Raw genomic sequence first — 21,977 nt, 5'->3', positions numbered from 1 at the left:
GAGCATGGGATTCTGGGCATTGGCAGGAAGAACCAGACTGGAAGGGACAAAAGGAGTCCAAACATACCTACACCTCTTATACCATTGCCAAAGCCACTGAGACCAGTAGGCTTCTCTCTCTCTCTCTCTCTCTCTCTCTCTCTCAGTTGTAGCTGGGTTGGAATAGCTTGCAGGGGAGGCGCCACAGAGGCAGCAGAGCCCTTGGCAGAAGAACCAATTACGGAGAAGCCAGGGCCCATGGGATAAAAAAAAAAAAAAAAAAAATGCCGCTCACCATCAGATGAAAATGCTGCAGCACTTGCCAGAGAATATTCTGGGTTTGGAATTCGTTCAGGACCCTAAACTTAACCAGCTGGAACTCCTTCCAGTACCATGCTACTGGTCGCCCGTGAACATGGAAATTTGCGTTTCATCATGAATATGGAACAGAGTCTTGAGCTAAACGATCCCCAAGAAGCCGCTTCCTCTCGCTCTGCGGGCTGGGCTGGGAGCTGCTCCACTGAGCCAGCGAGTCGGGGCCGGACGTCCACGCGTGAGCAGACGACATGCGTGTCCCCTCGCGGCCCCAGCACACGGATGTGCGGCAGAGACTCGTGAGGCCAACAGAATTCGTGAGAGGAGACAGGAGGGAAAGGGCTACTGGAAACCCGTGCACGGGGGTCCTCCATAATGAAGAGGGCACATTCTGGGGTGAAGACCCTCACCGGGACCCCCGGGGCAGAGACACAGGTGAGCCAGGTGTGACCAGGGCTCCTCGGGGATGCCAGCGAGCCGCGTGGAGCGGGGGGTGGCCCTCGGTCTCGGGCTCCAGCCCACTTGGCGTCCAAACCGGCTCTGCCCGTCACTCGTTGTGTGGTCTCCCTTGGATTTTTGGAGCCTTAAGACTCCTGATTTGTAGAACGGAATTATGAGTACTAGTTCCTGAGGTCCTTATAGAATATCCAGCGAGCAGATGTGCATAAATTTCCTGGTACAGGGGCCCTCGAGCAGCCCCGGGAGGCTGCCCAAGGTGGCGGTCCCCTGCCTCTGCCACGGCGCACCCCGCACTGTCCCTTGCTAACTCCTTCGTGGGGGGCATGCAGCGGAGTCCGCACGGACTGCCTTGCCTTCTTGCTGGAGAGGCCAGTCTGTGCACAGTGACGCGACCGGGCGTCCAGGGCGACAAGCATCCCAGGGACGCAGGCTCCTCTGAGAGGGAGACCCCCCCCCACCCCAGAACGGAGGTGGGAGGAGCTTTGCTCTGGCCGGGTCCAGGGAGACCTCTGACCAGATCACCTGTGTGGATCTGGGGGACGAGCCAGACCAAGAGCAAGGGGGACCCTTCTATGCAGAGAGGTCGGGGAGCACAGAGGGCCTGGCCACCCAGTGTGGAGTCGGAGGACAGCAGGGCACAAGGGGACGGGACCCCCTGAGCCTGGGGACCAGGGTCCAGGTGAGACTGCAAGTGGCAGGAGGGAGCCCTGCCCGGCCCACCAGTGACCAGGGGGGCCTGACGTCTTGCTGCACCTGCCAGAGGAACCCCTGTGCCGCTTTGAGCAGGGGCAGGACGTGCCCAGCTTGCTCCAGACAATGTGAAGTGGGGTGGGGGGAGGAAGTTGGGGTCTCCGGGGCAGAGCTGGTCAGAAGGGGGATGGGGGCTGGTGCCAGAGGTGCCACGAATGACCCACTTCAGGGCAGAGCACAAGGGTGCTGCAGGTGGGGTTTGGAGAGCGGGAGAACCAGGGGAGGGTGCTGAGCGCCTGGGTCGATGGGGACGCTGCTTACTGAGCCCCAAGAGGAGTGCGTTCAGGACGCTAAAATCAAAATCTTACTTTAGGACACATTGGAAACCACATGCAGTTCAGTGGTCTTTAATTATTATTATTATCATTATTATTATTATTACTATTTTAGATTTTATTTATTTCAAGGGTAGGGAGGGGCAGAGGGAGAGGGAGAGAGCAAATCTCAGGCAGACTCCCCACTGAACATGGGAACCCACACGGGACTCGATCCCATGACCCTGAGATCATGACCTGAGCCTAAACCAAGAGTCGGACCCTTAACCGACTCAGTCACCCAGGCACCCCTATTGTCTTTAATTTTTAAATTAAATGATGTATACTTCCCAGGAACGAGTGTTTACAGAGTGCAGGGCTCATAAAGGAACACCCAGAACAAAGGGAAGGTGTTGTCCTTGAACAAGATGGTTGCAATGGTGTGGTTGGTAAGACTGGCGGATGTCACTTGCGGGCTAGTCCCAAGGCCACGGTCCAGAGCCCCATGGCTCCGGGGAGGGGCAGAGCTGGGGGGCAGGCTATATGCTTGGAAAAGGACAGCTGGACTCGCCAAGATGAGTTCTTACCCCAAATACATAATTATGTAGGGACCAAGGTTCTGATCCCGATGGGGAAAATGGGGGTAAAATTGTAAAACGGAAAATTCAAAGACTAGCAAGGAATCCTGGGAGGGACGTTATCGACTCCCCACAGCTACCGGCTGGTGGGCAGGAGCCTCCGTGGGCTAGAAGGAGGCCCGTCCCATGCCTGGCCTTGCCTCTTGCTGGCTGGGTGACCTGGGACTTCAGGATCTTTGTCTGCACAAGGAAGGTCATGGCCCTCCTACAGGGTTGCTTGGGAAGACTGGGGCAGGAAATATCAGAATATAGGGAGCCCATCCCAGGAAGCCATACGCCCCAACAAGCACTCCCTCCCTCCCCTTCTCATCCTACCGGGTCACACCGCCTTAGGGGGCTCACTGCTGGGGCCGCCATCCAGGGGACGCTCCGGGACTCCAGGCAGGCCCCGGGCCCTGCTTGCTCCCAGGCTGACCGCGACCCAGAGAGTTCCACCCTCTGGCCCCCCACGCAGGGATCTCCAACCAGACAGGAAGAGCAGGAACCCTACTTTGTGTGATGGGTTCATCTCTTAGGAATGATCCAGAAATCACATCTCTTTGCTCTGATTAGCCGTATTTGTCCAAGTCTTGAAACACTTGACAAGCTCTTTGCCCAGCTGCCACCTGGGCTGGAGAAGCTTGGCGTTCTGGCCACGGGTCAGTGGGAACCCCGCATGCCCAAAGCAGGAGTCTAAGGACCTCTAATTCCATGGAGGTCCCCAGGGTCCCCACACCCCGAATCTGTGGGCCATGGGCCCCCTCCCTGTCTCAACAGCTTCCCCTCGGCTACCTTCCCCATCCTTCTGGGCTTCCCACACTTTTGACCGTTTGATAACTTCCAGCCGTGACCCGGGTCTACACCCTGAAGAAGAGTTACAGAGAGAAACACCCTCAGAGAGGCCCCCCCAGAACGGAGTTAATTAAGAGATACAGGAACGGCAGTCCAGGGGCTGGCGTGGTGGGGCAGGGGTGTTTCTGGGATGCGGGGATGCGATCCCAGGCAGCCTAGATCCCAAGGCCAAGGCCGGCACATCCCCGGGCCTGATTCCGTCCTTGCCCAGAGGAACCCTGGGACCGCTCACGGATGCCTCCACATTCGAACCCGTTCCTGCTCGTCTCCTGCCTCCCTCCCGCAGGAACCAGAGCCCGCCTCAGGCCTGATGCATGTGCTCTGTCTAAAGCCGTGTTCAAACCTACTTGCCACCGGGCAGGGGTCAGTGACCGCCGCCGGGGGCTGGCGATGACAGCCCCTCCCGCACACTGTCCTCCTGCAGAGCAAACACCTACAGATGACCCTGACCTTGAGTTGTGCCGCTGCTTTGACAGTTTTCATGATGCCCCGAAGGTGGATGCCTGGCTATTTCCAGATGAACTCCCACACCCAAGCCACCTGCCTGCTTGAGGATGGAGAAGGGGCGCCGCGGAGTCAACCCAGGGTTCTGGTCCTGGGTCAGCAGGGAGTGAGGCCAGACCCCACCCCCTTGCCGGAAGGCTGGGTGGGTGGAGGGACTTCAAATCCGGACCCTGAAGAGAAGAAGGATGGGAGAGAGGGTCCTTCAGATCCGAAGTCTGAGAGGCTCAGGGTTCCAGAAGGAGAGGGTGCGGGGGTGCCAGTGAGCTCTCCGCGGGGTCACTGTGGTCCAGGGGTGGTCCTCCGCCTCCTCGCGGGCAGGGGGCAGGCCTTCCCAGACATGACGCAGCTGCTGCTATAGAGCCAACCCCCGTTTACACGGAGACTGTGGCCTCCAGCGTGACAGCTACAGGTTTGGGCCTCCTGCCATGGGTCAGGCTTCCTGCCAAGTATTTGATCCAAGTGAGGATTTATCGCGGTGGAGCCCCCTTCCGGCCGCCTCCGCCCTGGAGTTCAGGTGACTCGAAGCCCAGGCTCCATGTGAGACAGGGGCCTGGAACGCGGGGCTCCTGAGTGGCCTTCAGGTCAAGGCTGGGGGCCTGGACCACCAGAAACCGAAAGCCAAAGTTAGTGCCGGGCCCCCCTCCCCTGGACAGGACGGGATAATGGCACCCTGGGTCTCCTTGCTGGGATCGAGGCCCCTCTTTGGTGAGCCCGCTCAGCTCTGCATCTGCTGCCCCCGCCTTCACACCTCCTCGCCTCCTCCCCATTCTGCCTGGTCCAGGGAGTCCAGGGCCAGGACGTGGGCTAAGGCAGCTGGGGCTACGAAGCACAGCTGGAATGGGACCGTAATGGCTAGTGAGCGCCTCTCCGAACTGCCCGCCGGGGACCTCTGCAGCCCATCACCCTTCCAGGTAGCGCCCTGAAGGTCCCCGCACCTTCCCTCAATCCAGCAAATAAAGGGTTATCCTCTGGCATGCCAGGAGCATTTGGGAAGATGTTCCAGAAGAGAGAACTGACTGCTTGAAACATCCTGGGAATCAGGAAGGCCTGCCTGCTGTGACCCAAACTCAGTCTGAGCGCCAGCTTGCTCAGCCCCCTGGGCTCCAAGCCCAGCCTCCACAAGGGCCTCGCGGAGGCCATGGCTATGACTATGTGGAGGCACCAGAGTGGGCTGGGGCTCCAGTGGCAATTGTGGGCACAGGGAAGGGACAGACAGGAAGGGAAGTGGGAACAGCAGGGGCCGAGAAGGCTGCTCAGAGGGAACCAAGTTTGAATTGCATCTTGAAGAAGAACCCAGATTCATCAGGCAGCTGGCAGTGATGGAGGGGGTCGAGGGACAGCAGCCTGGAGGTCAGGCTCTGCCTCGAGGACTGGCCAGAGGCTGCAAGAGCAGTTTGGGGGCAGAAGAGAATGGCCAGCGAGGGCAGGTCACAGAGGGCTGAGGAACCCAAGCCAGGAAGCTTAGAGCTCCGGTGAGGATCGGGGGAATTACAGTGATGCCCGGCCTTGTGGCTCAAGATGTCCCTCTGGTGGCCACATGGAGGGGAAAGGGAGAAGGGACTGGACCCAGAAGGAGCCAGAGCCCGCGTGTTCCGGAATCAGGGGCTGCCATAGGGAGAGAGCCACCTGGCTGGCTGAGGCCTCTGAGAGGGCTGGGCCAGGGCTGGCCAGCACTGCCCTCCGGGGCCTCCTGCTGGTGGAGCAGGTGAGGCCGGCTTCTCCTGCAGCCTCCCCTCCTCCCCATCCCCTGTCACACTTCTTGCAGGGGTGAGGTGACTCCCCGTCTCCGACTCCACTGTGGCCTTTGGAGCTATGGGAGGCGCCCTCCAGGGTAGAAGAATGAGGGTGAGCCTCTGGGGCGGGGCGGGGGGGGGGGTCTGTAAATTCAGGTGTCGGTAGCCAGGCAGGCTGTTTGTGGAAATCTGCTGCCCCCTGCAGGAAAATTCTAGAACCACAGTCACTCAGGACCCTCCCTCCAGGAACGAACGGGAACTTCAGCTCCTCTTCCAAACGGCAGGGGCAGGCCCCCAGCTCTGGTGGCAGGAGTGGTCTCCACTGAGCCTGGGGAGGTCTTAACACCGCCCTCAGAGAATGATGACAGATGCCAAGCCCAGCTCAGCCCCCTCAGTGGCCTCACTCACCCCACCACAGCCCGGCAAACTCTGTATCCTGTACTTGAGGCACGCAGAGGGAGAGAATGAGCCCCAGAAGGCCAGCTGCTTCAAACCCAGCTCGGTCCCCTTCCTGGACCTATGGCTTCCCCGACCCCCTCCCCTGGGCTCAGCTAGCAGCACCCCTGTCCCCACGCCCATCTCCTCTTTTCTCCCTGGCGCTCGTGACATTTTGTCTTTCTGTCGTTGGTCTAGGTGTGCCTTGCCAACCCTCAGAGGGGCCCTCATCCTGGTTTGCCGAGTCTGCGTCCCAGCTTCTAGAACAGGGCCTGGCCCACAGGAGGTGCTTAAGATCTTACTTAAGATTCTTAAGAGAAACTTTCTCTCTCATGACCGTCTAGTCCCCACGGGACGGTGAGCACCCTGCCAGGTCTTCCTACCGGGGTCTAATCTCCTAGAGAGGGCGCTCTTCCGGGGCCCCTCCAGGGAGCTGGGATCCAAGAGGAGCAGCCCTGCTGGTCTCAGAAGTTTCTGGGCTGATGCAAGCTGGGGCCGAAAGCTAAGTTGGGCCTGCCCTCCGGGCTGGGCAGGTGCCCTCCTCGGTGTGTCCCCATTGTCCCGCTCCCAGCAGGGGCTGGTGAACACTATCTCCTTCTGGGTAGCCCATCGCAGAGTTTACACCTTTCAACACTGAGCTCTCACGGTAAAACCACATGAACCCTAGAAGCCGCTTCCTTCATGTACAAATGACGATGTCTGGGCCATCTGCCCAGCTGCACCCAGGGGGAGGCCAAACGGAGACAATGCACTGCCCTTCCTGCCAGCCCCCTGGAGACCCCCTGGGACCCCCAAGGCCACCATGTACACAGGGTTAGCAAGGACCACACTATAGCAGTGACCGTCCTCTTGTGGTTCACAAAACAATTTAAGATCCCAAGTGCAAACCCTCCGTGGGGCAGCTGGCCCCAAGCAGTAGATATTCTGCCTGATTTTGAGGTGAGAGGCCTGCGTCCATGTTCCCGCACAAAGCCAGATCTCACCGCCACACACCCGGCTGGGCGACACCCAGACCTCAAGCCTAGGACGGGGTCCACCAGCACCAGGCAGGGCCCGAGTTCTACGGACCAAGAGCGTGTGTTGGGTTGGGCTCCGTCTTTTCCCCAAGGCAGGGAGCAGACACCACAGGCGGGCTGGAGGCCGGGGCCCGAGCGGGATTCCAGACTCAAAGGATGGAGGCTAGGAAGGGCAGTAAGATGGGCCTCGAAGGCAGACCCGTCCCTGCTCTTTTAAGAGCCACAGGTTGGAATCCCAAGTCCAGACCAGGCTGGCAAACTGCAGGGCCTCGCGGTTCAGTAAGTGACCTTTCTGTTGGTGCTAATTGAGAAGGACCTGCTTTAATGCCAGACATGCGAGGCCCCGCCAGGGAGCAGCTGGTGGGGGCGGGGGGAGCCTGGGCCTGCTTTTTCCAGTAAAAGGCGGGCTTCTTGGCAGCAGCTGGTTTAGAAGCCGCGTTGCTATTGTAAATCATAAGCTGATTATTGCAGCGCTTTCAAGTTTCCCAAAGAGGTTCCAGCCGAGCTGTGAGTTGCAACACGACTATGAATTGTTTATCGGCAGGAGGAACCCTCAACTCTGGAGTCTCTGCCTCAGGAACGCGAGGCCCTAAAAATCCCAGCCTCTCCTTCCTGGCCTGGCCAGGATGAGCGGAGGCCCCCCGCCGCCAAGCCTCCTGGGTTGACGGTCACGCGACTTAACGGAACGTATGGGTTTACTGGGTATCAAGAATCGAGAGCTCTGTGAAGATCGGAGTTCGGTTTTGCAGTCTCCTGAGTATCGACAAAACCCCTTGGGTCTGGCCAACCCCTCGAGCTCCCGCTCAGACGGCATCTCCTCCCTTGGGCTGTGCCCGGCTTCCTCCGTCTGGGCCTTGCAGGAGCTGGGCCTGCCCCTGTGCCAAATTGCGAGAGTTAACATTGTGTCAGTGTTTCCATTATAAAATGCCTCTTTCCCCTCTTCATGAATATATAACCCAACTGTTAAATTGCCCTCAAGGCTGTGGGCTGGCACACACGGCTCAGTCACTTCCTCTGGATGGAGGGGGCAGGACCCCTGTCCGGACAACACAGGTCTTCACATGCACATTGCCGGGCTCCCGGGCACCACCACGGGATCCTAAGGGAAGCTCTACTCCACCAGGGGCTACAGATCCTCGGGCTCTCCCAACCCCACCGCCCAGTGCTCAGGACACTGAGGACAGGAGCTGCTCGGCCAGGGGCTGTCAGCTTCGGGGAAAATCTCAGAACCCCCCCACCCCCGACCCCCAGACCCAACGCCACAACTGGCCCCCGAAGGAAAAACAATGAGACTTTAAGAGGCTCCATTTCACACGCTGGCGAACAGTCTGAACGACCCAGAGAACAAGGGGAGGGAAGGGGAGCCGAGGTGCGGCCAGTCAGAGCTCACGCCAACCCAACGCAACGTCACAGTGTTCGCCCAATTCTAGAAATCCTTAGTAACACTTTTTAATATACAAGAATCAAAAGTACAGCAGTTTTACAATGTAGGAAAATTTAATACATACTATATAAACAACATTATTTACATCAGAAATCACTAGGACAGTGGCATTTTTCACAAATATAAATTAATTACTGTTTAGTCAACAGGTTTTAAAAGTCCACAATTTTACAATAAAGAAAAACCATCCGTCCCCAAACGTGTGGGGTCCGGACAGACTAAAGCAGCCTGGACCCTTGGCCTGGCTCTCCTCGCCCGACACGGCAGCCCTCAGACAAGCCAGAAGACCGCTGGCGCTGGGCCCTGGGCCCTGGGCCCTGGGCCCCCGCTCCTGCTGACGAGTGGATTTTGGTCTGTAGGATTCCAGTGTCCCTGTGTGAATTCGTAGCGGACTCGCATGTGCACCACACGTCCTGATGCGGCTCTCGGGCATCAGGCTACAATGTCTGCAGCACGGTGGGAGCAGTGTTCTGGTTTCCCGTGGAAGGGCTAAAGGAATGACTAGAAGGGGCGGGGGGCCGCCCTGGGTCCATCAGATCGGGCTCTGCAGAGGATCTGGCTGTTTCTCTGCAGCCATCTCTGAGAAGACCACAGTGATGTACCTGGGCTTTCAGGGCCCCCTTTCCCAGGGCCTGTGGTACACCGCGTTAATCCTCATTCATATTCAGATCTCAGATGATGCGGACGCCCCTCTTCCTCGACCCCCGCTGTTTCTACCCGGTTATGAAATCCTTCAAAGCTAGGCTCCATGGACTGCCGTCCTCCCGGGTTCCTGGGGCAGTTTATCCCACCCGCAAGGGAGAGAATTCCTACCTGTGCAAATTTGTTTCTGATAAGAGCATACAGTATTCATACTGATTTAGGTCAATGAGGAAATGCCTCCTTTTTCCCAACCCAGTCTTCAAACATACTTCAACATCTAAAATAGATGCTTTTATGGGGATACTGTAATTTTATAATCAATTTAACACTGATCCGGCGAATATAGCCTTTTGCTACATCATATGGCACTACAAGTCCTGAATGTAAACAAAAGGAAGTTCCTTTTTCTTCATGATGAGACATCTTTGGGAATAACTCACATCTCCTATCAACCTCAGAGACAATCAATCACCCTTGCGGAGCCCTGAAATTCAGAGCCTCCAGCAACTCCTCCCAGCTTCCCTTAAGGGAAGGGTGATGCCACGCCTCCCAGGACACAGCCTGACCTCCCGCGGGGAGACACGTGCTGGTGCTCATCCCTCCCCCCCACCCCAAAGAACCCGGCAAGCCAACCTAGCCTTCCACTTGGGCCTGGGCAAGAGGAACACAGGGTAGTGTGAGTACTGTTGGCGGGAAGCTCAGCTGGTGGTGGCCACAGCAGACACAATCTTCTCTCACCGAGCAGTCGCCGTGGGACGACCACGGCCAGGGGCTCCTATGCGTTCCTTTGTGCTGTGCTCCGGGCATGCTGACCCCCTTTGAGCCCACGCTGCACATCCCTAGTACCATGAGGAGATATAGGTAAGGACGGGGCAGGCCCACTACTCCCAGCACAAGCTGTGAGGACCCAGACGCTGGCCAGCCCCAGGGCGCCGCGCACAGCGAGCAGAAATGACCCAGTAGAGCCGTGTCGGCTCCACTAAGGCGCTGGGACTGGGGGCTTTGCTAGTAAAGGCATTAATGGTGCTGCCCAGGGTACCGGCAGGTAAGTGATGATCATTTTGTGACGTCCTCACAGGTTAGTTCAGGGAGTTGAACCCTGTGCGTGCCCAGCGGGAAGCTTCTCACCAGCTCTGAGCCTGGACACGTTTAGGCACGGTGTAGGTTCAAGTCAATGCGTCCACCTAGAAAGGCCTTTGGATATTCACACAATACTGGCAAGCGGTATTTTGAAAGAGGAGAACGGAAGGCCCAGCATCAGGGGAACGGAAGCAGCCTAATGAACTGGTGCAACCAACCTGCCTTCTGACTCCGTTCGGCCCTGCACCACTCTGACTGTCAGCGCGGTCCCCTGGCCTTGGAGGTTTCCTAGTTTGCAAAAACTCTTAAGTTAGGTTTGTACTTTATTTGATCTCATTCTAAACAACACTGGAGTTCAAGTCTACTGCTGCCTGCCTAGCTGTGGGAGCTGTTCCCCGCAGGTCGCTGAGCCTCACCAGTGCACCCGCCACACGGGGTCAGCAGACGTGTGTTCCGCGTCATGCTGGGCAGAGGAAACTAAAGTGCCTACAAGGCGGCTACTGAGGCTGACCTGGCACAACACCCCAGGCCCCCTCTCCCCACGAGACCCACTCACCACCTGCACCTGTACCCCACCCCGCCCTTGGCACCTGCCAGCACCAAGCTTCCCCCGCCACCCCCTGGCCCTCAATGGACACTTCGCATCCCAGGATCAGAAATCCACCAGGGATTCCGGGTCCCTGGCCACACCACCCCCACCCCAGCCCCGCTTTCAGCCCACTCCCAACCAAGGAAGACCCACGCCAACGCCAGTGCCGGCCTGCTCACAGTACTCTGAAGTCCACCAGACGGGCCCTCGCCTCCCTGGCACCAGGGCGAAGGAGGCCCACGGCGGAGACTAAGCATTTGAAATGTACAGATAGTGTGGGAAAAATTAGTGTCGGTCAGGAAGGGGCCGCCGTGGAAGCTATTCCCCTCTGTCCTCCTGTGCCACAGATGTCATGCTGAGGCCCAAGGGTACGGTTTCTCCCAAGAACATGTCTGAGGAGTGTGCCCACTCCCCCTTTAAGTCCCACGAGGCGAGACCCGAGCCCCGCTCCCTGTCAGCAGCATGTCACGTCACAGTGAAGCAATCGTGTGCCGTCCAGCAGGTCCCGGCAGCCTGCACGCACACGCTCCTACCCAGCCCCCCGCACCCAGGCTCAGGGCGCGCGGACCCCGGCAACAAAACATCCCGACTCTAAGATCCCATCTTCCTTCACTGGGGAAACACAGCCCACGAAGCCGGTACACACAAGTCACCTCTTCCTCCCAGCACCCATCGCAGTGGCAGGCTGGAACCAGGCTGGGTGGGATGGGGTGTCGAAGTGCAGGAGTGGCGACCCAAACCCAAGCGGGACCAAGTGAAAGGCCCCCCACTCCTTGAGGTGCTCCTTCGGCCGGCAGGCTGACAGCAGCAGCAGCATGTCCAGAAACTCCACTCACTGGTCTAGATAACTGGCTCCCATTGGATCAGACCAAAAATATCCAGGTGCTTAATGACTCTTGCTCTCCCCTTCTTTCCCAGCTGTCCTTTATGTTTTCCGAACATTCCAGTTATAATCTGGGTTGTTTTTCTGTTCTAGTGATCTCTCCAATGGAGACCTGTGATCCAGGGGTGACTTGGAATCATGGGGAGATTTCTGAGAAGGGGGCGAGCGAGGGTCTGAGACTGCGGGGTGCAGGGGGGGCAGGGGCTGTTTATATTCCCCCAATTTGTCTGTGTGGAAAGAGCGGTAATGGTCCGAGGGTCCTTGGCCATGGTAGCCCATAGGGGGGCGGTGGTCAGACATTCGTCGGAAATCCTGCTGGTGATAATTTTGAGGCCGAAATTCATCGGATCTCCTCCGCTTGGAGTCATGATGGTGCCTGAAATGGAGATGCAAAGATCAGCGGAAAGACGGAGCCCGTCCCCTTCTCCCTTCTCCACTGGCTCTTCCCTGCGCATTCATAGTCCAGGACACTTCCAAAGGACTGTTTGTAAATGCTTACTTTACGAGGAATCCAAAAAAAAACAAAAAAACACCAACAAAAAAAACAACCCGCACAAGCAATAACAAAGGGCTATTTTACACTTATTGGCAAAACATATCCTTTGAAATGACATAAGCCTCAAGTCTGCAATGAAACAAGTACACACTTGAATCACTGGTGGCTTTGTAAAGCTGTACTCCCTTCAGGAAAACTGGCAAGATCTACAAACATTTTCATATTCTTTGACCTCGTCCAGGAGAAAAAGAGCCACGGAAATGATTTGAGAAGTTATTAGTAACAGCAAAAGCTACAATCAACCGCAACGGTCAATAATAACTGATGGGTTAATTACATTATTTTAAAAATTGATTCAATGTGAGGAATATTAAAATTTTTAATTAGCACTACAGTAAACTACTTGTTATCCCATTAGGAGAAAATTGGTGTAAGTCAACAACGAAAAGACAAACAACCCAATTCGAAAATGGGCAAGGACAAAAACAAACATTTCTCCAAAGATCTACAAATGCCCACTAAGCACATGAAAAGATGACCCACATCTTTAATGAACATTAATCATCAGGGAAATGCAAATCAAAATCACAATGAGCTAGCCCTGATTCGCACCCACGAGGATGGCCACGTTTAAACACACACGCACACACACATGCGCCAACAGAAGGTAAGTGTTGGCAAAGGTGTGAGAAAATGACCATTCTTGTACATTGCTAGTAGGAGGGTAAAATGTTTCCACCACTGTGGAAAATCAGTGGTTTCTAGGAAGTCAGTAACAGAACTACCATGTGAGTAACAATTCCCTCCTAGGTGTATGCCCAAAATAACTGAAAATGGGTATTCAAACAAGTACTTTTACGTCTGTGTTCACAGAGCACTATTTATAAGCACCAAAGGTGGAAACGACTAAACGTCCGCCAACAAATGAATGGATCAACAGCACACCGCCATGAACTATTATTCGGCCATGAAAAGAAACCAAGTACAGGCATGTTCTCCAATGCGGGGGAGACTCACATGACACTACATATTCAAAGAAGCCAGTCACAAAAGAGCACATCTTGTAGGATTCCACATATACAAAATATCCAAGGGAAGTAAATCCATGAAAACAAAATACAGACTGGTGATCAGGCGCTGGGGAAACAGCAGAATGGGGCGACTGTGTCATGGTGCTGGGGTTTTCCCTGGGGTGATCGGTGTTTGGAACTCAAGGTAGTGATGATAGCAACACTGTGGATGTATTAAATGTCACTGAATTGTTCACCTTGAAACAGTTAACTCATACTATGTGACTTTCCGCTCGTTAAACGAGAGAGAGGGAGAGAGAGGGGACAAAATGTACAGAACAATGGTTCTCAAGACACCAGATGTCAGGTAACAAAGAACAGTGATTCCTTGAGGGATGGAAATTGAAGGAGATGAAGCTTGTTAACAAACCCCTCACTGCCTTGAGACGGCGTGCAGGCCTCAGCGCAGGGAAGGGAAGACTCCTAGAGTTGAGAGGTGGGGACAGAACCAAGGCAACTGGAGTCCAGAGGATGGAACACAGAAGAGAATGCAGGAGACAGAAAGAAGTTCAAAGACACGCAAAGGGTTCCCCTTGGGATTCAGTGAACAACTGTTCAGGGTGTGCAAGTGAAGAAACTACCTGAGGCCAGGAAATAACCCCCCGGAAGGTCAGAGGTGCCAGTGCCCTGCTCTCACCAGCTATACCAAAAAACAAGCTTCAAGGGACATCAGTAGAGTACAACGAAGCCTTCTTGCCTGGGTGGTGGGAACAATTAACCCCTGCCAGACCACTGCTCCCAATCTGCCCGAAGAATCTTAACAGCAAGACCGGAAAGCATCGAACTGTTGGCAAGTAATCTGTGTCTCACAACAAAGATCCAGAACGTTTATAGGAATATAACATATCCGGTACTCAGTGAGGCATCTGACCAAAAATTACTTGGCATGGGGGCTCCTGGGTGGCTCAGTGGGTAAAAGCCTCTGCCTTCGGCTCAGGTCATGATCTCAGGGTCCTGGGATCGAGCCCCGCATCGGGCTCTCTGCTCAGCAGGGAGCCTGTTTCCTCCTCTCTCTCTCTCTGCCTGCCTCTCTGCCTACTTGTAATCTCTCTCTGTCAAATAAATAAATAAAATCTTTAAAAAAAAATTACTCTGCATGGAGAAAACCAGGAAACTAAAACCATAATGAGGAAATAAGTTAACCAATTTAAACTAATCCAAACAGTAAATTAGCCAACAAGGATATAAAACTATTTATAAGCTGTATTCCAGATTTCAAAAGGTTAGAGGAAGATTTAAACTGGGTGGGTGGGTGGGGAAGGCCCAAATACAACTTCTAGAAATAAAACTCCAATGTGTGACATGCAAAATACACTGGATGGGCCTCAAGGCAGGTTAGATTGAAAAACAAACCTCAGATAAACCCACAGATTCAAGAAGCTCTACACTTCCCAAGAAAAACAAACATGAGGCAAAATACAGCAAGATGCACTATAATCAAATCGTTAAAAACTAGAAACAAAGGGAAAAACACGTTACGTAAAGAGAAACAAAGATAAAGATGACAGATCTTTTCCCTCTGAAACAGTTCAAATGGAGAGAAGATGAACACCTTTAAAGTACCTAAAGTGCTGATTCAGAATTTATACCCAGCAAAGCTATCTTTCATATGCGAAGGCCAACTAAAGGCTTTCTCAGACACAGAGATGTGGAAAGAACCAGCAGACCCCTACCAAATGAAAAGGTCTTCAGGCAGGAGTAAAAAAAAAAAAAAAAAAAAAAAAGTGACACCGAATGGAAATACAGATCTAGACCAAGAATTACAGGGCAAATGCCCACTGGAAGCCGACAAGATGACACAGGAGGGAGGGAGTGGAGGAGACATGGAGCCTCTAGAGGAGGCAGCTGCTACCTGGCCAGAGCCACTGTGCTCATGTGTTACCAGGTCCTCCAGAAATGAGGAGATATTTATATAAAACTTCCCAAATTTAAATTCAAGTCCAAACAAAGCATGTCATTAGCCTAAGGAAAACCAAAGAAGCTGCTGTGAGGTTAAAATACAGTCAAGTCCTAAAACCAGAAAGAACAAAACAAAACCACTTCAGGCTTCCTGTAGTCACTAACTCACAGGTTACAAAGGTAACGGGCTCATATGGTCCTGAACAGCTGTAGACAGGGTACGACTTCAAAAGCTCTTCACCCCTCAACTCTGGGCTTGGGGCAGACAAGGACCATGGGCTGGGGCCCATCACAGTATCCTGCCTCCTGAGAAGCAAGCACCAAACTTAATAATTGGGCTGCAGACTCGAATTTAATTTTAAGGCTACCACTTCTCTACGCTTCCTCAGAGGAATGCAGAGAACGTTTCCTGTATATGCGGAATGATGACCCTGCACAATGATGACCCTGCAGACGGCTCCCTATGACCCGAAGAATACAACTCAAGACCTCTAACCTGGCACTGAACCCCTTCCTAGCCAAAGTGTTCATCTTCTGGGCCTCCCTCTCTGGGTGCTGACCCTTGGCCTGGACCTGTGATAACCAATTCCATTTCTCTTTGCTTAGCAGACTCTTCAGGGCCCGAGGCAAGAATTAGCAACCTCGTCTCTTCCTCAGCCCCCAGGAGAAAAACTCAAAAACCTCTACTTTTTTTTTCTTTTAATTTTTTTAAATTTAATTTTTAAAAAATTAAAAAAATTTATTTTTAAATTTATTTTTTTAAAAATTAAAAAATTTTATTTTTTAATTTAATTTAATGAATTTTAAATTCACTGTTTTATGCACCACACGCAGTGCTCCATGCAGTATGTGCCCTCCTTAATACCCACCACCAGGCTCATCCAGCCCCCCACCCCCGTCCCCTCCAACACCCCTACTTTCAACCCTCCACTCAGCACATGGGCCAGCTGCCTACACCAGGATTCCTCCCCAACACCCTAAGGATGCTCTGACGGCAAAAACATCGGCTCAGACTAGGGACCATGCCTGGCACATGAGGAGATGCTCAGTGAATATGTAATAAGTCCATGAATGTGTATGTCACTTATCTCTCCCCCTGAAAGAGTAAAATTCCCAGCAGAGGTCAGCACCTTGCATCTCGGGGCCTTCAGCTCACCTGTCGTAGTAATCTCGGTGTCCCCTGTGGTCTCGGTCACTGCTGTACTGGTCATAAGGTCTCTTTCTGGACAAGTTGTTGGGTCTATAGCTCCCAGAGCGGTGGGCGTCCACGTGCCGCCGGTCACCGTAATGGTGGTCCTTGTACCAGTGCTGCTCATATGGATGGTGCCTGTCGCTGCCCCACGGAGGATTGTTGCCGCCACCATAGTTGAACTTTCTTTCCCTCTGCCAGTCTCCTCGGTCTGCGGAAAACAAACAACAGTTTCACGACTGCAACAATGGCTGAATTGCACACCCACTGAGGTTTAAACTCAAAGGCTGACACGTGTGATGGAAACACATTAAATTTCCTCCTGCGTCCCCTTTTGCTGCTGGTAAATGTACCAGCACCGAGTCCCAACACTCTCTCCCTCAAAGTTTAAGGCAAAAGAAAATTCACGGGCTTTCTCTTAGGAAATCCCAAGATTTTACTTTTTATTTTCCAAGCCTCTTTACTTTCCAATCTGGGGCCAAACCTTAAAATGAGATTTCACTCAAAAAAAGAAAACCAAACATTAACTGAGAAAACAGAACCTGCTGAGTTTCACAGCTGCAAGGTAGTACCTTCTGTTTACATGTCAAACGTCTGTTTACCTACTAGTACCATAAGCCACGCCTGGTCTCTGAAAGTATTTCCAGACTATTCACACTGATTTACTACTCTTTCCCAGCCCACACCAACGAGATGAACCTCCTCCTGTAAAAAGTAACACCTTTAACTGCGGATTTGGATCAGTACGCTACCTCTCAAGGACGGGGCCAAACTGAAATGTTTTTGCTTCTGCAGCCTTCCTTTTCCCCTGAGAAGAATTACACTGATGTGAATCAAAAAAGGTAGTGAACACACAGAAGTCCAGGAATTGAGGCTACAGAGGTTCAAGTGTGACCCAAAATATATGTACACTCAGAACCTACAGTGTGACTTCACTTGGAAATAGGGTCTTTGTGAATGTAAATTAAGGATTTCAAGATGAGATCACCTTGGATTTAGACTGGGCCCTAGATCCAAGATATTCTTCTAAGAGAAAGGGAGAGGGCAGTCTGAGACAGACACGGGGAGGAAGGCCATGGAGCGAGGGCGGCAGCAACGGGGACCATGGAGCCACCAAAGAGCACAGAGGCCTGACTGCTGGCAGACACTACACAGCAGGAGAAAGGCTGGGAACAGATTCTCCTTTAGGTCTCCCGGCTGACACCGACTTCAGACTTCTGGCCTCCAGAAGTGTGAAAGAATACATTTCCACTGTTCTAAAAAATCACCCAGTTTGTGGTCCTTTGTTATGGGCAACCTTAGGCTTAACGAGAAGGAATATATATATATGTATATATTCCTTCTGGTTAAGCCATATATATATATACATATATATGCCCATATATGCCCATACCCATGGCCTCCCAGGAAATCCATCTTCTATCTACAAATATGCTAACACCAAGAATATGCCACCAGACAGATGTCTCTACTCATTTTGCTGGTCTTCTAAGAACTTTTGTATAGAGTCAAAGAGTAACACCATGAAGGAACCTGTGCAGCTTAGACTCTGACATCATTCAAGTAACATGCAGTCAACCAGTGGCTTTACGTCACTGCTGATCCAAGGTGGGTTGGGCCAGACCAACAACAAATAAAAAACGATGACTATTCTGGTGAATTAACTTAATGGACAAGGACAAAAATGCGACACCTTGGGACACCTGGTTGGCTCAGTTGGTTAAGCAGCTGCCTTCGGCTCAGGTCATGATCCCAGCATCCTGGGATCGAGTCCCACATCGGGCTCCTTGCTCAGCAGGGAGCCTGCTTCTCCCTCTGCCTCTGCCTGCCATTCTGTCTGCCTGTGCTCGCTCTCTCCCCCTCTCTCTCTGATAAATAAATAAAATCTTTAAAAAAAAAAAAATGCGACACCTTCACAACATGAAAGCAAATCACTTGAAGATGGCTTCACACCAAATGGAAAGCAGTGTTTCCAACAGGGTGTCGGTGTCTGTGGTATGGTGGAGATGCTTACAACTCAAGCCAAGCCCTTTATTTCCAGAGAAACCAAACAGTGCTTTTCTTTCTTCTTGAATCCGCCATGAGGTAGGTCGCTGGTTAGAAGTACTGAGCTATTAAGGACATGGGTGAAGAATCCAACACTTAAATAAAAGACTACAGTGAGCAGACTAAGGGGAGTTCTTTCAAAGCATCAGAATATAAAATCAGTGATGTCACACGAATAACAAAAAACTGGTCTGATCCCAGGAAAAAGTCAGGCCCAATAATACAATCAGATACACAAACATGGAAACACTGCCCAGTCACCTTGTACAGTTAATTACCTTTCCTCCCCTCAATGAAAGGGCGATCAATTAATTCTGAACTACTTGGACTTTTAAGATCAGAAGACATGGAACTTCTGTTCCAGGTAGTTTAGAGCAGCTTGTAGCGGAATCACACTCCGCCAAGAACAGTAAGAAACGCCACGTAAACAAAACTACCTGTTTAGAGACATAAAAGAACAGCCAGAGCCATCACAACTAGCAGGAGTAAGACTCCAAAGAGCAGAAAAGCTCAGAGAGGTTAAGAGGTCAAGTGACCACCAAAGCCACTGCAGGCGGTGGGGGCGGGGTGTGGAGCTGTGATTCTGAGCACAGATGAGAAGCTGAACATCTGAGCTGCTCCCAGCACAGGACCAGAGACACCAGCGGAGCCTTGCAGGTCCTTCTAGGCTGGAGAGGCATGGCAGAGCTAAGGGGCTCAAACACACAACCAGTCTTCCCTTAGGACACGTGCTGAGTCTGCAGGAAGCAGAAGGCTAAAAACCCTAAACTGGAAGCCTCAGAACAGCAGAGCAGTCAGGGGCAGTCTCACGGTGCTGAGAAAACCAAGCCTGGAGGTCAAGGCCTACAAGAGGGAAGAGGGCAGAGAGAGAATGCTACTATAGGCTCTCTGCTGAGCACCCTTAAGAGCTAAGCCCCAGGATGAGGGACCAGAGACAGACTAGATTAGAAGGATCGCCTCCCACTCCATGTGCCCAGGGGAGGGAAGAATGAACCCTCTCCAGGGAAAGGAACATGTGGAGCTTACACAATTTCTACAACATAGTTCCCCCCACCCCAATGTATGTATATATATTTAGAGATTTATTTGGGAGAGCAAGACAGAGCGAACGAGAGAGAGAGAGCACAAACAGGAAGGAGGGGTAGAGGGAGAGGGGCTCCATTCTAGGACCCCGAGATCATGACTAAGCCCAAGGTAGATGCTTGAATAACTGAGCCCCCAGGCGCCCCACAGGTTCCCCCATTTAATCAAAACTAAGAAGGCATGCCTAAAGACAAGACTGTAGGACTGAAAACCAAGAGAAATAAAACCTACTACAGAAAATGACGCACAGTAACTTAGACCCTAGAGTTAGCAGGTTTAGATTTTTAAATAACTGTAATTCTTATGTTCAAAAAAGAGGAAAAGATGGAGAAAATCAAGTTTTCTTAAAAACTTGAGAATTTTACTGAAAGAATGAAATGTATTTTTCAAAAGAATCAAATGGAAATCCTAAAACCAAAGTTTAGAAAGAAATACACACTTCTTCTGATTATTACAGAATACCTGACCTTCCGTAAAATCCTGTATAATGACTTCTGTATGTTCTATGTACTTCTGGCTTTGATTCTATATGCGGTTTTCCCTTTCTTCTTACTTGTATCTTTAAAACCCATGCTCAGTATTAACCAGTGAAGCAACAGATGGAGAAATTATTAACTTCCTGCAATCTCCCTCCATTCCCCGCATCGTAAGGTCACTGGTACTGGGTATGTTCTCACGTGTTTCTCTGTGCTCATTCAAACACCCACTATGGAGAACAGCTTGGTGGCTCTTCAAGAAATTGAATTAGAATTACCATATTACCCAGCAATTTCACTACCAGGCATATACCCACAAGACTCGAAAACACGTCCTCAAATACACACAAGATATTTCACAGCAGTACTATTCACAATAACCCAAAAAAAAAAAAAAAAAAAAAAAAAAAGAAGCAACCCAAACGTCCATCCACCCATGAACGGATAAAGAGACTGTGGTCTGTGTCCATACAGTTCAGCCACAAAAAGGAATGAAGTACTAACAAACATTACAATGTGAATAAACCTTCAAAATACTAGGCCAAGTGAATGAATCAGACACACATATATAGAATGAGTCCAGGAACAGGCAGTGTCCCAAACACAGAAATCCACACGGACAGAATACACACCGGAGGATGCAGGCAGGGGGCGGGGAGAAACTGCCTCACAGATACGGGATTTCCTTTTGAGCTGATGGAAATGTTTAGGGACTAAGAGAGCAGTGGTGGTTACACACAACACTGTGAATGTAGTAAATGCCACTAAACCAGATAAATAAAATGGTGAACGATGGGGCGCCTGGGCAGCTCAGTCAGTTAAGCCCTTGCTGTCCACCCGGGTCATGATCCGGAGCTCCTGGGATCGAGCCCCCGGCCGGCTCCCTGCTCAGTGGGGATGCCTGCTGCCCTCCTTCCAACCACCCCGCCCCTGCTCCTGCCTGCTCTCTCCCTCGTGCTCTCTCTCATACTTTCTCTCTCAAATAAATAAATCTTTTTTAAAAACCACAGTATCGGGCGCCTGGGTGGCTCAGTGGGTTAAGCCACTGCCTTCGGCTCAGGTCATGATCTCAGGGTCCTGGGATGGAGTCCCGCATCAGGCTCTCTGCTCAGCGGGGAGGCTGCTTCCCTCTCTCTCTCTCTGGCTGCCTCTCCGTCTACTTGTGATTTCTCTCTGTCAAATTAATAAATAAAATCTTTAAAAAAAAATTAAAAAAAAAAAAAAAAAAACCACAGTATCTATAAAAAAAAGTAAAGTTGGTATTATGTAAATGTCACCTTAAAAAAGCTAAACAGACACATACAGATTTTGTTGTTGTTTTCTCTCCCATTTTTTTTTATTTCTAAAATCAACTCCTTCTTTTTAATAACTGATAATAATGTACAGAGCACGAACGTCCTACCATTTATCTCATGACACTCCTGTTAGTGGATATCCAAAGTTATTTCCGGCTTTTTGACATTCTAAGACCAGAATGGCAGCCTCCTACATCCTGGTAGATACCAAAAAATAAAAAGCTTCTGTATTTAGATATTTCAGATTAATTTCTGTAAGCACTGCAGCAATTTGCACTCTTCGCAATTTCCATGTATTCCACCCTTTTAATTTTTATTGAGTGAATGGGAAAAAAAATTACTTAGCTTGCTACTGCCTGAATTTACATTTCCCTATGAGTAATGATGGCCACTTGTCACACTGGCCCCTGAATTTCCTCCTGTATGAATTCTCTATTCCTAACCTCTGCCCATTCTTCTATTTGGTTATTCTTTTGTTGTCAGTTTACAAGGGCTCTTTCAGTATTAGCAGTTTTGACCATCTGACTGTCCCATATAATGTAAACTGCTCCTCTCAGCCTATTACTTGTTTGTTTGGCGATGTTCTTCTTCATGCCGGAGTAACGACCAGCCTTCTGGATCTTTACCTCACCCTCCGTCTCACTGAGACGGAAGACAACAAAGTCCTGAAGGAGAATGAAGCACAGGTCCACCTGCTGTCTTCAGAATAGAAAATGATTCTTTTGGCATCTCTTCTTAAAACTCCACTTCATGGGGTGCCTGGGTGGCTCAGTGGGTTAAAGCCTCTGCTTTTGGCTCAGGTCATGATCCCAAGGTCCTGGGATTGAGTCCCAAATCAGGCTCTCTGCTTGGCAGGAGCCTGCTTCCTCCT

At 51.6% G+C, this 21,977-nt stretch overlaps 1 protein-coding gene across 14 annotated transcripts in view; it reads right to left on the bottom strand.

The window, feature by feature from the left end:
- Positions 1–8,392: 8,392 nt before the first annotated feature.
- The window catches only part of CHD2 (chromodomain helicase DNA binding protein 2), a 137,436-nt gene continuing 123,851 nt past the window's right edge, over positions 8,393–21,977 (bottom strand). For 13 of the 14 annotated variants that reach the window (XM_045067161.1, XM_045067156.1, XM_045067162.1 and 10 more), the window contains 2 exons: positions 16,174–16,417; positions 8,393–11,928 (listed from right to left, as the gene is read on the bottom strand). In XM_045067161.1, the coding sequence (XP_044923096.1) occupies positions 11,595–11,928; positions 16,174–16,417 (578 nt within the window). In that variant the 3' untranslated portion in view covers positions 8,393–11,594. Of the gene's footprint in view, positions 11,929–16,173; positions 16,418–20,932; positions 20,985–21,977 lie in introns of those variants that run through there. The other variant, XM_045067166.1, reaches the window with a different exon arrangement.

The sequence above is a fragment of the Mustela putorius genome, unplaced genomic scaffold (assembly GCF_011764305.1).
Source record: "Mustela putorius furo isolate JIRA1106 unplaced genomic scaffold, ASM1176430v1.1 tig00003875_pilon_pilon_pilon, whole genome shotgun sequence".
Taxonomy (NCBI): Eukaryota; Metazoa; Chordata; class Mammalia; order Carnivora; family Mustelidae; genus Mustela; species Mustela putorius.
The sequence above is the reverse complement of the archived record's forward strand: the minus strand, read 5'-3'. Positions and strand labels throughout refer to the sequence as shown.